The sequence below is a fragment of the Parasteatoda tepidariorum genome, chromosome 1, assembly GCF_982258835.1.
Source record: "Parasteatoda tepidariorum strain Cologne lab strain chromosome 1, Ptep-v5.0, whole genome shotgun sequence".
NCBI lineage: Eukaryota > Metazoa > Arthropoda > Arachnida > Araneae > Theridiidae > Parasteatoda > Parasteatoda tepidariorum.
The window spans coordinates 133,936,581-133,953,722 of record NC_141755.1 but is presented as its reverse complement, the minus strand read 5'-3'; the positions used below and the strand labels follow the sequence as shown (position 1 = coordinate 133,953,722).

Genomic DNA, 17,142 nt, shown 5'->3' with positions numbered 1-17,142 from the left:
GATTCAGCTGTTGCTCGCTTATTGTAATTATTCAGGTCGCTTATATTCAGCTGTTGCTCGCTTATTGTACTGCTCTTTTCACTTTTTCCAAACGTTTTGAAATGCTGACCAAAGTTAAGATTATTAGCTCATTGGGATACTCTAAGAAATTTGTTGAGCTTATAGATTAACATTTTAAATCATCCTTAATCAATGATAAAGAAAAATATTCCTTTTACAACGATAATCTTTATCATTAATTACTTATATTCATTATCTAATGATAATTTCAATAAGCTCATAAATTTATAGCCATTTAATGAAAAATGTTGAGCTCATATAATTAACAAGAAATATTTTAGGAAGTCATCAACTCAGTGTAATTCAATAAAAAATTCTGTTTTTGAATAATGCAGGAATTCCTTACTAATCTCAGGTTTGCAAGTTACCTGAATAATTACAAGTTTTGGATTATTTTATAAAAAATTATAACTTATAAGAAACATTCAAATTTTTGACTCGAATAAAAATATTGCTATGCTAATATTCATACTTAAGTAATACTTATTGCATACCTTCCTATTTGATGAATTGCAATTTCAATTCAGGTGTTATTTTTTTAATAACTCAAATACTAGACCGTTTAATTAATGTAATGTGAAAAAAAATCCTTTTAAAAAATCGAAGGTGCACCTGCCCTGCGACGTTCTGTCTAGAAAAATATGAATGCTTACAAAATTTTAAGTCAGTTATTGATTTTCGATCTCTGCTCAGCACTATTTACTGATTTAATTTTTAAACTATATCGTTTTCATACGCGCTGAGACAAGAACAAAAATATTTTTTTTAATAGGAACCAGTTTTTCACAGCAAGCTAGCTATATTAAGCAGTAACTAAAACATTTGACTCAGTTTAGACAGTACATTATACATTTAATTAATAATAACAATCATTGTAAATGTAATTCGTTTGTCTCTTTAAAAAAAATAGAGGCTATTTTGCAATGACAATCGACCAATTCTTGAATTTTTTAGTAACTACTTCACTAATTTAAGGAGACGAACTTTGACGGAGAACTTAATTTAAACTTATGTTCAAAATTGTTTTGAATAACAAATTGGCTCACATTAAAAATAAGGGAATAATTAAGAAATATTTATGTTCACAAGAGTGGGTTTGTTACTCCAAAAAAAATTTTTTTGTTTTTAATTTATTCATTTAACCTTCAACTTTTTATACCTATTTCGACATCGAATATTTAATTTAAGAAATGCGAAATTATCAAATAATTGCATCTTTTTAATTGTTTAAGGCTTTTTCATTTCCCCTTAGAAATTAAGTGCATAAAAAATATGTTCCGCGTTTTTGAAATAACATGAATGCTTTATTAGTGTGCATTTATATGTGAAAGTGTGACCGGAAAGTGTGAAAGTTATGATCTATTTTACGTAATAGCTATTTTTAATTTCTAGTCATACGTGATTTTAATTACGTAATCTCTGTGAAAGTTCAGCCGCAGCCAAAGGCTCATTTTCATTGCATCCATTGACGAACCCGTGAAGATTTGCACCAATCAAATTGGAAAAATTAAATCCGTTTGAACCGTACTTTTTTTCTCAACTAACGATAAAAATAGTTGCTATTATTTTTATCGTTACACTGCTTGTTTACACTACTCTAAACACTACGAAAAAGGTAGCGACTACAGTAGTTTCACTTGTAGTGCACTAGTTCAAACTACTGTAAGAAATATTTGTTATTGTCTAAAACGAAATGTATCCTCTTGTTAACGTTTTTAAATGGTGTGAATAGTTTATAGGCATTTTTTACACTATCTAAGATCACATTAATATTTTTTTAAATAATTAATTAATATCTTAACCAAAGTTTGCCGATAATTTCGCTGGTCTTTGTTTATTTAAGAAGAAAGCTATCTTAAATTGTTGCACTAGTCATTATGGACGTATTTACTCAGCCCATTATTTATAATGGAAGTTTTTAAAAAGGGCTTGATTTTCCCTTTTCCAAAATAAGATACTTTTTCTTTACCATGTTGATTTTCGCCATGAATTATGCAAAAAGACATTGTTATATTCAACGTTTTCGAAATTAATTCGACCCCTATCAGGGGTCTGTCCAGACATTTTGTGAAAGGTCCGTTTTTCGTGAAATTGTAAAAAAATTACTCACATTCTTTCAACCAGGGTCCGCTTTTATGAATTTGTTTAAATAGGGTCCGTTATTGCAAAATTGTAATTGTAATTATTGCAAAATTACAATTATTTTAAATTGTAAAGATATACAAGATTATGCTCAACACTGTAAAATTATAATTAAAAAAATTAAATTTTAAAAAATAAACAACAATTGCTGCTTCTAAATTAGAGATGCAACATACAAATATTTGGTATTTAGCCTATACTGCTGAACGCAGAATATTAATTTCCGACGAATAATGGAAGAAGCGTCTGCCGAAGACAAAACTTAATTCGTTTATATCCATCTTTCTTATTTTCTGCCCTGGAAAGGGTTTATTCGATTAAGAAAATTTGTCAAGGGTTCTATTAAAGGAAAAATCATTTTCTGAAGGGTCCGTTTTTAAGTTAAAATATTTTGTGAAGGGTCCGTTTTTAAGTTAAAATATTTTGTGAATGGACCGTTTTTATGAAAAGATATTTTGTGAAGGGTCCGTTTTTATGAAAAGATATTTTGTGAAGGGTCCGTTAACGGACCCAAATTTCTTCTAAACAGACCATTGCCTATCTACTTCGTCGTACTGTTGGGCCGTAGTGTATGAAAAAAACCGTACATGTTTGATGAAATACTTGGGGGTCCGCATGTGCGTATACTGAGCTGTATTCGGTGGGAAGGATTTTTGTCCTCTCATGTGCAACTTTGCTGTATTTTGCAAGAGATTCTCAATTTCGGACTTCAATTTCCACCCTCAGGAATCGAACCGCAAAAAATCTCTCGAACTTTTGCTGATTATGAGAACCAACTACACAGTTTCAATTTTTTTTCCCTAATAGCGATAGAAAATTTTATTTCTCTTGTTAACTTCACCGTGGATGACGCGCCATCGTCTTCGCCATTGGAAAGCAAATGGCCTTCCCGTGATATTCTGTTTACAGTTCAGTACCCTTATCTTCGAACTTGACTTTGGGATCATTCACTAATTACATATTTCCATGTGGATCTCCAGAGCATTGAAGAATCCTAAAGCTTCATCACCTAAGAACTTCCATCTTTCTTTTATTCATTAAATTTAAGAATTACTTGAGAATTTTAGGATTAATATTTCCTAATTCCGTCCACCAATTGCATAAATATTTCATAAATATTTTTTGTACTTTAGTACTTTTTTCCCATTGGCAAAATGAATCTTTTTTTGGATTTCAAGGCTTCCCCACTTTTCAGCTTCAATAATCTAGAGTAATAGTAAACAGTGCGCATGCGTTGCTGTGGCAACCGTTGCTGTTTGATAATTTTTTTTAATTCTTTTGTTCACTTTTAATTTTGTTATGCGTTAAGTTGTTGAGTTTGTTTTTGAGATATGGGACCAGAGAGATTCCATTAGTATTTCTTGAGTTGTGTTCAAACCAGATCGTTTTCATTACTAATTCAGGTGAATATCACAAATGAAGGGAATCCAACCTGATTGACATGGTCCAAAAAGTTAGAGTAAAGGCAAGAAAAATTTGATGCCGAGACCTGAACTTACCGAGATTAGTAAGTTCAGGCCAAAGAAGCCTTAAACGTTACACACAAACGGAAAAATGAAAGTATTCCGTTCACAAACGCAAGCATCCCTCACAAAAGTACCAAAGTGGTTGAGAGAATTGAACCTTACCGAATGGTGACTATCCGAACCCTTTTCATGTAAATACGGGAACTGGGTGTTGATCACCAGTTAGAGATAAAAGGATCCATTTTCAGTAACTTGCACAAGACCGTAGAATGTCTTCCATGATTCATTCACGATTCATTAAAAAAACTGAGATTTCAAGTCATATTTCATGTATGAACTTGTGAATCCGAAGCGGGTGTATGATGCAGCTTACAATCTCCATCAAACACCATTGTACTAATGCGAAAATGTTATTATTGATCTCGATTGGCTGTTCAATGTCTATTCAGTCATGAAAGGAATTTACACAGAATGTTTCTCAGCTACATTCAAGTGTGTCTGAAAAATTGTGTACAGAGCAGTTAAAGATGTCCAAGATGAAAACACAGTGAAGTTCCCCAAAAAATTAGACTACAGCCATTTTGCCAATGGATAACATGTGATCGCTTTGTGGCGATCATAATTCTTTTCATTTTGTAGTGAATCGTATTTCAAATTTTTATTAATTATGGTATTATTAATTTTAAAATTTTCAGTACTCTTAAGTTATTTTATGAGAACTCAAAAATAATTAGAGGCAATATTTAAAAAAAAGTTTGAATTGAGGGGTTTTTAATATTTTAAATGCAGCAAAAAAATCCAATAATTAGTTATGTAAACAAATTCAGATTTGTCATTCCAAAAAATTTTAAATAATATTTTGAGGATTTTTTTTTTGTAAACAATTCAAATCCAAAAATTTAATTAAATCATATTTGTTAAATATTAGGAATGCAATAACCATGTAATAATTTACTTCTAACAAAAATGCTTAGCTTCTAAATTCATTATATTTACGTTTCAAAATTACTAAGAAATATTTTCAATCATTTCATTAACGCTAAGGAAGTCATTTTGATTGCTTTTTAATTTCAATTAGAAAAACAATGATGACACAATTTCTTAGAACTTTGTGACTTTTTGTACAACGTATAATTTATAATTGTTAATATTTACTAATAACTTGTTATATAGCTGTAAATTATATAAAAAATTTAAAAATTAATTTTAAGCAAATTTCTCTTTCAACATTAGTTATTCTTTAACAATCCAGTTATTTTGACTACTTTTGGGCAATATAGGTGTATACTAAGTTTCAGTCTTTCTAGTGTTGAAGAAATACTGAACCAAATAACAAAAATGAATATTTTTAGGGTCCATGCACTAATTTACGTATGTAATATGAATTTATTATAGTTATCTTAGTTTGCATAATTTTTTACATATGTTTACACAAATTCGGTATGATCAATAATATTAATCTTGTTAATGTTTCGTTGAATATGCTTTTATAAATAACTTTTATTTTAATCTAAAAGACACATTCGATAACATTTTCAAAATAATAGTTAAATTACAATTTTGAATTAATTTTTTTATAAAATTAAATAAAGTAATTATTGATTTAAAAATAAAATGAGCCACCTAATATTGAATAGCTTAAAAAGTGTGTATAAATTGTTTTTGTGGTGGCTAATGTAATCAAGAAAAAAAATTCTTCATCATCCACTAGTTATTTTATCATGATCAGTTAAAAGTCTATGGAAATTATTTTGCACCCATGACGGTGACTATGGTAACGAGATATAACTATTGTACGTAGAGGTGTGGGGTCACTGCTTAGGACAGGTTTTGGCTCTGGTCGGCCAGGGAAAATTAATCTTTTTTTCTTCGGTCTATTATGTCAGCCCTAAAGAGAATAGAAGCTATTCCGCACTGAAATGCGCTATTCTAGTTTTCGTAGCAGCAGACAGCCTCAGACTTCGTCACGGGAGGAGTTCTTACCATAGACAAACTAAAGTGCCTACATCCATGTTTTTTTAAGGTCAAGGTTGAATTTGCACTACGGGGGTTTAATCTTAATTTATATATTTATTTTTGATATGAAGCAGAATAATGGTTTTCATGGAAATGAAAACAAATGCTATAAACGTTATAGATATATGTTGCTATGAATGACGGAAATTGGTAATTTTGAAGTTGGCAGTCACATAGTCTGTTTGGTAAATGTCCGAATTTTAAACTAGGTCTAGTTTATTGCCTCTACCCGGAATACATTTGTCCGGTATGCCCTACATCAATGTTTTTTTAAGGTAAAGTGCCACTTCCCTAGTATGCATTTAACCGGTACACACTGATATTACCCCAAATCTATTTTCATCAGATATTAAAATGTCGAATTCATATAATAATACAAACGAATAAGTTAATATAAAATCGGATGTAAGAAATATTTTGGACAATCACCAAAACGACTATGTGATTGTTGACATTTACCAGTGAAAGTCGACATTCTCTTGATTTTGGTTATTCAGGGTAACATATATATGCAACCTAAATTAATGATTCTTACTTTTTGTATCACAAAAATAACTTTACCGACTCACATCTGTATCATATCTTACTGAACTCTTAAATTTTAGCGTTGTTGAATACCAAAATGGTGGTTCAAAACTATCTTTGATTCTTTGTGTAGGAAAACACTTAAATACCAAGAGTTTATGTACAGTGATTCACTTTAGTGTAAAGCAGTTGCCACCATTTTCGGTATTGAGATAACTTTTGCTCTACACAAGTCAAAATTTTTGATGGTTTTCCATTGATGGAACAACATAATCTTGATGGTAACCATCAATAATTCTATCATGAAACATTATATTTTTTGATAGTAACCAACAAAAGTAAATATCCCTTCAATCTAGGAATTCGAACTGATTTATGATGTTTCAACATAAGAATAGCAATTTGTTCTCGTGGTTTGTTCCTTTTGAGCTCTCCTAATTTCCATCACAGTATCTTAGAAATCAAATGTTGGAACGATCATGAACAACTATCACCTAAATGTAGGAATTCGGACTGATTTATGATGGTCCAAAATAAAACTTCTGGGTTTCTGGGTTTTTTAAACCCAGATTGTTTTGATGGTATTTTCCTGAGAACCAACAAGAATTCCCATCAAGAAAATGTATAGTTGAAACCATCAAGGATCATCATGGGTTTTTGATCCATGAGACTTCTCTTGATGGTTAACCGTCATAGTATTAATTTCCATCATGGATTGATGGAAGTCTGTTGGCATATCGAAAACCGTGAACATGTAATGGAAAATCTCGGATGATGGTGACCTTCTTGAATCACACTGAAACTATCAAAAAAACTTTAATGCGACCATCAAAAATTTTGATACGGGAAAATTTGTAACAAAAAAAACGATGTCTCTTGCAGGAGAAATGGTTGTTGCAGTTGGAGGGGAAAGATGACAAAATTTGTCCTTCTCAGTGTGTCTTATCGAATGAATAAGAAGTGGTTGACTCTATCATGCTCACCTTTTGCTATCAGCAAGCACGTCAGTAGCTACCACTGGTAAATTTATATTTTTAAATAAATCTTGAAAGAAATATTTTTTATTTCAAGATTTTTCTTAGAAACGTTCAGGATCTTTAAATATTCTAAGTTAGAGCATTTTTTAATGGCGTGTACTTGGGTTTATTTCCTATTGGCCTCAGAATTGCTCCACACTTATCGCTACCCATTGGGCACCTGTGGCTAAGCCTCGACGGTGGAGTATCGACGTCCATGTCATTGAACCGCAAACCCGTTCATAGGGCTGGTAAAATTTTTTACCGTCGTTAAACAACCGACCCAATTTTATGGGTTTACGACTACCAATGTTCAACTCCGTAGCCTTGTAATTTTGAGCCCAATCCAGAAGACAAGGGAGCTTCTGCATCGAGTATTGGCAGAAATTTGACTTCGTGGAGGACTTTTTGATGGAGCTAACCCGCATTTGCGTTACATAGACAGGAAGACCACGAGACTCTCCCACGGTTAGCCTGACGGCAAGGGGACTCTCACCCATGATCCATCCGTCTACCATTTAGGATATTTCACGTCAGCATTGTGGTCGGTACAAGTTGGATGCGGAATTCGCATCGACTGGGATTTGAACCCGGTTTGCCTCATTGGAAGGATAACGTGCTATCTCCTGAGCCATCGCGGCTCAGGCTGGTTACATTCACACAATCACCCAGATGAAGGGACTTTTCTGTACCTATCTATCTCTATTTCATAACCAGGGGTCTGTTTAGAAGAAATTTGGGTCCGTTAACGGACCCTTCACAAAATATCTTTTCATAAAAACGGTCCATTCACAAAATATTTTAACTTAAAAACGGACCCTTCACAAAATATTTTTAATTAAAAACGGACCCTTCACAAAATGATCTTCCTTTTAATTGGACCCTTCACAAATTTGGTTATCTTCATTATTATTTTGTTAATCGAATAAACCCTTTCCAGGGCGGAAAACAAGAAAGATGGATGTAAACGAATTAAGTTTTGTCCTCGGCAGACGATTCTTCCACTTTTCGTCCGAAATTAATATTCTGCGTTCAGCAGTATAGGCTAAATACCAAATATTTGTATATTGCATCTCTAATTTAGAAGCAGAAATTGTTGTTTATATTTAAAAATTTAATTTTTTTAATTATAATTTTGCAGTGTTGAGCATAATCTTGTATGTCTTTACAATTTAAAAACTACTTCAAAAAAAAATTTTTTTTTGCAATAACGGACCCTATTTGCACTAATTCATAAACTCGGACCCTGGTTGAAAGAATGTGAGTAATTATTTCACAATTTCACGAAAAACGGACCTTTTACAAAATGTCTGGACTGACCCCTGATAACCATAAATTATTACATTTCTAAATATAATATTTTACTTATTTCAACCTAAATTATTACAAAATAAGGAAAAAACTATAAAAAATATGTTTAAATAAATTAATAATAAAATATTCTTTTTAAACGTCAAATACCATAGTTCGTGGAAGTATTAATTATTTAACATTGTGTTATCTATAAAAGTTAAATAATCAAGTCATTTGAGGGGTTTTTAATTTAAAAAAAAGTTCTTTTTCTGAATGAGTTCTTATAAAATTAGAAAAGTTCCTCCAAAACTTACTTAAATCAATATGACCTGATTTTTAAATATTCAAGGTTGATTGTTCAAATGGAAAGCTAAAGTTATTTGTCTAGAAGATATTTAAAATAGTCAACTGCTCCCAATTTTTAATTCGCGTAATATAACTTTATGCTGCAGAAATATTATTTTTAACTTTTTTAATTTACACAAATTGAACACAAATTTGAATTTTTTTAAGAACGAATATATGCTAGTCTAAAATTACATTAAAAGTTTATGATCGTCATTACAGAGATCAAGTTGCAAAATGATAGTCGTTTTAATATTCTCATACTATTTTGTATAAATTGTCTGTTGGCTAAAGCGAAATGACTAACGTTCGCATGCCTAATCTGACGTTGAGGTTAAAGCAAAAACGTTTTTTAATTATTGTTATGTCAGACAAAGTGAAAATTATTTGTGTTTCATTAATGAAAAAAGTGGTTTTTCAATTAAAAATATTTTAAATAGACTAGTACTTTCCAATTTAAATCAAATTCTACAGATTTGTATAAAAATTTTGACAAATTAAAACTATTAAATTTAGATAACAAAAATATACTTTTTCTAACAGTTGACGCAGTGCATTGCTCATTTATTCCGAGATTGTTCTAAAAAAGGACGCGATTTGTAGTGTGAAATTTTTAATATATTTTTTGAAGTAGGAAGCATAAATTTTTTCGCTGAGTTTTAGTAAATCAACGTGATCATACAGAAAATGAAATCTTGTCCATTAATTAAATGCAGCAATAATAATAAATTAAGTGCATTTTCTACAGACTGCTCGCTTTTGCTCGTCAAACCCTGGAACTTCTTACAAAGTTCATATGAGATTGCTGGACGATTTGGAACGTATTACGTATAAAGTAGGAATCATTAAAAACAATGGAGTGGGTTCATGTTTGTTCGTAAAACTAACTCAAGTTCTGAATTGAATTGTTCGGAAGGAATTAAAAAATGTAAGCAAATTAAGACGCATTGTTAGTTTATTGACAAAAGACATGTAATTCTGCTGCTAATAGCTTTAGTAAACTAAGCAGGGGTATCCGTCCCCTGCTCTCCGACCCTTGCGGATTGCTTCGCTTACTGTCTCTACATTGATCTTGCTTAATACTTCAGCTTTTACTCTCTAATATATTATATATTTATTATATTAGTAGATCCACCCCTACTCGCTTTCCAAACATTCCCCGGATTGCCCACAAAGCAACAAAATATTAAAGTAGATTAATATTTTCTCGTTAAAGTAAGAAACTTAACAATATCATATCTGCAGAGCCGCAGTGGCTCAGGGGATAAAGCATTCAACTTCCAATGAGGTAAACAGAGTTCAAATCCCAGCAATGGTTTTTCGATACGAATTCCGCACCCGGCTCGCACCGACCACTGTTGACGTAAAATATCCTAGTCAGCCTAAACGTGGGTGGTTATCGAGGTTTTCCTCTCCATGTAACGCAAATACGAGTCAGTTTAATTAAAAAGTCCTTCACGGAGGCTAATATCTCCCAGTACTTGATCCAGGAGTTCCCTTGTCTTCTGGATTGGGTTCAAAATCACAAGGTGTTGAACAGTGGTAGTTGTAAACCCAAAAAATTGGGTCGGCTGTTTAACGACGGTCTGCCTCTATACTGATTAAGATTCTTTGTAGCGGTAACAAAATTATATTATCTCCGCAAACAGTTAGTATTTCAATATCTTTTTCAATTATTTTGTAAGCAATGGTGGAAAAAATTAATTTTGTTAAATTATGAGAAAATATTAAAGTAGACATTTTATTAATACTCTAGATACAAAAAAAAAATGTACCTCAAAAATAAGGAGATTCAGCAGCTACAAAATAGATGATCCGAAATTCATTAGAAATTTAAGCAAAGTTAAGACTTCTTTTTCGGCAAAATATACCTCCGCTAGCTATCGCTTGCTAAACCCCAGAATTAAATGCTTTTGCAGTTCATTTCAGATCGCTTGGTTATTGTTAAGTTCTTACACTTTATTTTAATAATAGTTGATGGAATGCTCTTTCTCAAGAGTGCTGGCAACCAGAATTCGTCTAATATAAACTGCTCACACCTAAGCGTCGCTCCTAAATTAAGATTATTATTATTATAGATTAAAAGTAGTACGCCCTTTCTTAAAAATCATTAACCCATCAAAAAGTTAATAACTCTTTAATAACTCTTCTTCTCGTTAAATAATCTGCAGCGATACATGAAATTAAAAGCACATTTTCGTACTTTATGTGCTTATAACTTTTTGGTGTTCAATAATTACAGCCTGAAATACTTATTAATAAAATACTTATCAAAGACGAATCACTAGGGAGGAAGGTGAGATGACTTAAAGATTTATATTAAGATCGGTCGTTACCAAACACCCTATATATTCTAGGGCAATTTAAAGAAATAATAAAACTGCTTAATTTCATGCTAATATATTTTTGCTTTGAAATAGTAATAAGATGAATCATTAAATCAAGGGCTAATAAAACGACCTTTTCAAGATCGCGTCAACATTTGGTAATTAGTTGCCAACATTTGGTGTTTACTGTTAGGGTAATAAAAATTGCGCATCGATAAATCAAGGTCCAATCAAACGACCTTTTAGCTTTCTATAACACGTTTAGCAATTAGTTACTCTTTTTATGAACAATGTGTAACAAATATCATATGAATTACGATATTCAGGGTTAAAATCATGACAAATTAAAGTATCGCAAAATATAATTCAAAAAAAATACGCCCTCTTATTAAAATTTTATTTTTATCCATATTGTACAATAATGATTCGTTCAACCAAAAGTTTTTTTCTGAAATAAACTTGCTCAACTTTCTACTGTATATCGCATATGAACCCGTTTTAGTGAGGTTAATATAACAGAACTCGGTGAAAATGACTAAGAAAAATTTGTTTTCTTAATAATAATTGCTTTAGAGTTAAAATATTATTTTTATTATGAAATTACTGTTAACGTAATTTCTAATGAGTATATTATTTTTTAATCTTTAACAAATTGTTGAACTTTCGTGTAATAATAAAGGGTGTATACATTTTTGACGTCTTGTCAAAAATGAAGTTAGAAAAAACATACAAATTTAGGGACGTCAATTAAAAATAGAAAAGCGAGAAAAAAAATAGAAATGGTATCGAAACCTGGAAAATCATTAACTAGGAAATAGAGACTATTGACATGAAGACTTGTTTGATTGCTGAAAAAATTGAAAAGCGGCTTATTCATAGAAACACCATAGAATTTAATCTGTTTTTCAAACAAATCTTTTTGTTTTGAATTTTCCGTTCCTCGGTATTAGATTTGTCAGTAGATTCGAGAGTATTTTTCCGATTTTGATGACGTTTTTGTTTTTTACATGCATAAATACTAATTTGAGGCCGCTAATGTGTATGCTTATTGCCCTCGTTTTTAACAAGGAGTTTAGAAGTATAAATTAAGGGCAGTATCACACTATTTTGATCATTTAAATCCGTGACAACGGTAAACAAGTATGTGAATGTTTCGAATATGCCATAGTTTTCGTAAAATCTTTAAAATAATTTCTAAATCTTAATAATTTTCAAATTTTTATAATTTAATGTTTGCATTTATTATCAAATAATAAAAAAATGAATATGCATAATGGGTTTAAATTTAGCACTAATCAAAACTAGTAAAACCACAATGGTCAGTGATTAAGTCTGTCAAAGTGAAGAACCGGGATTCAATCCCTAGTGGCGGCGTGAAACATACCCAGCTTCAGATGGATGAGTACCAGTTTGTCTACGAAGTAAAGGTGGCCTATGCCCTATCCTAACCACATAGCCATAATCATGCCGTTGGTAACGAAATTGTGAAGCTTTAGCATCTATGTTGCGGGAATGCTTTTTTTAAACCAGCATTAGTTAATAAAAATAAAAGCTGAAGTAATAATTTAAGACTACTATTAAAATTAACATGTATAGTATGAAAATATAATTTTTTTCCTTCTTACATTAAAGTCGTAGAGAAATCTATTAATTTAATAAAAATATGAAAAGAGTTTATTTAATTTAAAAGTCTAGATATAGTTCCTAAATATTGATCTATAATTATGTATACAAGTTTTTCAAGCATTCCAATTAAAATACACATTGTTCTGCAATCACCACTCTTAACATAAAAATTTTGAAACCTTGCCAAAAATGATGTAATTTACGCACATCGAATCTATAACGTGCCATTGGCAATAAAATTTTTTAAAGTCCGGCTTATTTCAAACACGTTTCCAATAATTTCTGTTGATTAGAATAATAAAGAAGAAAAGAAGTGGGTAAAGGATTGTCTCTAATAGAATTACAATTTCAAGACAGGAGAAAATCGTTATTTTTTTGAGTTAATCATCCCCTCAGGCAGCATCAGATATCCTCTTCTATTAAGGACATTTATTAAATTTTTTAATAAAAAAATAAAACATATTCATTTAAATATGTGGTGGTTGGTTGTGTTCAGGACAGGGGCGGATCCAGGAATTTTTCCTGGGAGGGGGGTCATAGACTCAGATTCCTCAGATCCCCCAGACTCAGATAATTTTTAAAAAATATTATTTTTGAAAAAATAAACTAGGGTTTTTAATACTAGTCTTCTCATTTATTTTTTTCATAATGAACAATACATAACTATGACGAATTTCGTTTTAATCTTTTGGATTATGATTCTTGAGACAGTCAAGAACATAATTAGATGGGGGGGGGGGGGGAATCGATTTTTCCGACCTTCCTAGGTGCGTATGCCCCTTTAAATAATTTTTAAAATATTTTATTTCTTTTTACGATTTAGTTGAGTCGCCGCAAATATTTTTAAAAAAATTATATTGAGCTCTAAAGATGCCCCATTGTTGGAGACTTCCTGCCTTCCATTAGAAAAATCCTAGCATCACCCTCTATTTTAATTATTATTTTTCTTACTGTATTCTAAATGCATGACTTTTGTTTAGAGATCGCTGAAATAGATCTTTAAAATATATTGCCACATAGATCTTCAATATGAAATATATTGCCTAAAATGCAAATATATATTGATTTAAAAGTTAGCAGAATAGAATTAGCTTTTAACTGCTTATCAGAATAACTATTATAGTAAAAACTATGTATACGACAGGGTGCTTAGCTTTTTTAAGAAGTGCTCTTTTTCCATTGTCGTTTTTTAAAAGCCCTTAAAGGTGCTTTTTTCATGGGGTATTTTTAAAGTGCTTAATTTTTCCCCTTTTTCAAAATTAGTTTTTTCCTTTACTATGTTGATTTTCATTTCGAATTATACAAAAAGACACAGTTCACATTGTTCTATACAACGTTTTCACAATTAATTCAACCCCTATCTATTTTGGCGTATTGTCAGTCCGTAGCGAATGAAAACGCCATTCGTTTTACATGATTCAAAATTTTATGATTTTGGACAATTGTCAAAAACAATGCAAAAAGTTTTTTTTTTGACATGACGGTTAAAACAAGATAAAACCGCCAATTGTCAAAAACTTTTCAGCTCTGCCTGATTATGATATTTTTTTAAAGTGCTTAAAAATATTTTTTGAGAGCTCGAAAAGTGCTTAAAAGGTGCTTATTTTTTGTTGAATAATTTGGCTACTGAGCCTGTCTAAGAATGTGATAAATATGTATTTTTGGTATTGAATTTTATATTGGTATCACATATCCATTGTAGCCAAACTTCAGAACGGTTGCAGCTGTAGTTATACAAATGGTGCCTATGTATAATAAAGTGGCTGTGCGCTAAAAGATGCGATTGCTTACAACAGCCCCACCTGGTGAAATATTGCAGTGTTAGCATTCCTATCACGAAAGCGTTACAATAAGGGAGGAAATAATCTATAAAGTGTATTGATTTTAAAAGAATATACACTTTGTAAACATCAACGCATTAAAAAAAGAAAATGCATATTTATGTTTCACACTTTAAACAATGGGACGTAATGAGACGATCTAGGGGAAAATGTCTAGTTAACTAACAGACTCATTTATTTCTAATGAATAACGCAAAAAGAAGTTTTAGACATCGAAAATAAAGGTTTGTCGCAAAATTGAGCGTTTATTTTTGAAAGTGGTAGGTCCATTTGAAGCTAAAGAACCTGTTGTTTATTTATTCTCTTACGATTTTAATAATCACAGCTGCGTTTTGATGTTTCATCAAATTATAGTGTTAAAAACATCATCCAAATAGATTAATCTTTATCAAAGACTAACCCTTAGAAAATGGAGAGAAAAAAATAATTTGAAAAAATGGACTTATTCCGCTTTTAAAAATAATGACACATTTATTTTTCTGTTTGAAAATAACTATAATGTAATAAATCTAATAAATAATAATATAGAAAATGTTGTTCATTGTTTTAAAAGTTCTTTACTTACTTACTTATCCTCTACGTGCCTTGGGCACTTAAGGCCTCTAGCATATCCCTCCAACGCCTCCTGTCTTTAGCAATAGATCTTGCTTCCTCCCAGCCAGATATTCCACATTCTTTTAATTCGCCCAAAAACATGCGCTGGATGGTAAGTCTGGGTCTTCCTCTTGTTCTCTTACCATCAGGGGCCCATGTAAGCGCAACAGATGAAATTTTTTCTTTGGGCATTCTAAGGATATGTCCGAGCCAGCTCCATCTTCGTTTAAAAGTTCTTTGTTAGCATTAAATTCAACAAGGTATGTATTTGTGTTAAATCAATCTAAGACTTTTTAATTCAATTTTATCTCCAATATCTCATTTCGTTTTTGAGATAGAAATGTTAACTCCAAGTTTTTTCAGCATTTAGATATAGAGCTTTGCACATTACCTCTTTGTTATGTATAGTCACTTTACAATACATAGACACCACTTTTGCTTCAGTAAGTACCTTGCATATTACTTAAAATTAATTAAATATTATATTTTAACAGAATGTAAATTTCATTTAACACTTAAAACTGCTTAGCATACCAAATTAGCATTTGAAATTGTAAAACAATCTTCAACTATATTATCATTACTTTTTTTAGGAGAGTCCCACATCCTTATATAATTCAGTCAGCAATCCAGGTAGTATCAATGATTTCACATTGTATTCAACACCATCTTTGCCAAATATATCATTGGGGACACCTCCTGTACCTACATCTGCTGTAAGTTTATTTTGGAACTGTTATAGGAAAATATATTTTGTTCTAAAAAAATACTTAGAATTTTATCTTTCTCTTGCTTGCGAATTATTTATTTCTCCTATGTTAAAAATGCTGCCGGAAAAAAAATTTCCCTTTTTGTTTGACATTTTAAACTCAATGCTTTTATAAATATCTTATGAAATCTAGCTTCAGTCACAATTTTGAAAGTTCTTGTGTTTTAGAAGAATAAATCGATAATTAAAAGTATGAAGCATTTTTTTAACATTGAATTATTATATATTACCAAGTTTTACTTTGGCACAAATTTTACTGTTTGAATGCTTGAATACACAACTTTTAAGTGAAGGAATTTCAAGCTTTTGATATTTAAAAATTCTCAATATACGAAGTTTTCCATGATCCTCTTAATAAGCATTTTTAGAATTGCTTTCCTAAAATGAAGTTCAAAAAATTGCATACATTACCGGATGCTAATTAATATATAAACTAGAAATAAAAACACTATATAACAAATCACTATTGAGAGCATTGAAACCTGTTTGATTGCCAGCGGAAACAGTGGATTTGAAAAAAAAGTTTTTCGGCCTGCTTTCTTCAGTAGTAATTCGATGATTTCAATTTTTGCAACATCCTTTGCATTTGTAGACATAAATAATTATGCCTCTTAAATAAATTGGGGCTCATATTTTTAATGTAATGCTTCCTTCAAATATCTGTGACGTGCATTCTAGTACAGGTTACATTTATTATGTCAAAATTATATCTTATTGTTTAAGCGTTTAGAAATGAAATGAAATAATCAATGATTCTTATTAGAATTTATGTTGCAATCCTTATTCTTCTTTTATTCTTGGAAATTCTGAGCAAGTGAAGCAACTTCTCCTAAAAAAGAAATTATCTAAATCTTAAATTTCTTTACTGACTTTTATATAGAAATGCCATTTTTAATGCATCGAAAAATGAACGGAAAAATAATATACACCAATACTTATAGCGTACCCTCTAAGTTCTTTAGGCGCTAAGTTGTAAACACCCTCATTACTTGACCCTTTGCTTACGGTAAACTACGTTGTACCATCGCATGTGGTCCACATGTTGTACCAGCGGTAAGCAAAGGGTTAAAGAGGTCAAGAGTACACAGTTCTTGTTCATTTCTGTAAAACTCTCACTTTAGG

At 31.0% G+C, this 17,142-nt stretch overlaps 1 protein-coding gene across 3 annotated transcripts in view; it reads left to right on the top strand.

Moving 5' to 3' along the window:
* The window catches only part of LOC147817007 (uncharacterized), a 48,860-nt gene that overhangs the window by 28,204 nt on the left and 3,514 nt on the right, over positions 1 to 17,142 (top strand). For 2 of the 3 annotated variants that reach the window (XM_087153541.1, XM_087153535.1), the window contains exon 5: positions 15,845 to 15,967. In XM_087153541.1, coding sequence (XP_087009667.1) covers positions 15,845 to 15,967 — 123 coding nt within the window. Of the gene's footprint in view, positions 1 to 7,091; positions 7,230 to 15,844; positions 15,968 to 17,142 lie in introns of all 3 variants that reach the window. The other variant, XM_087153544.1, reaches the window with a different exon arrangement.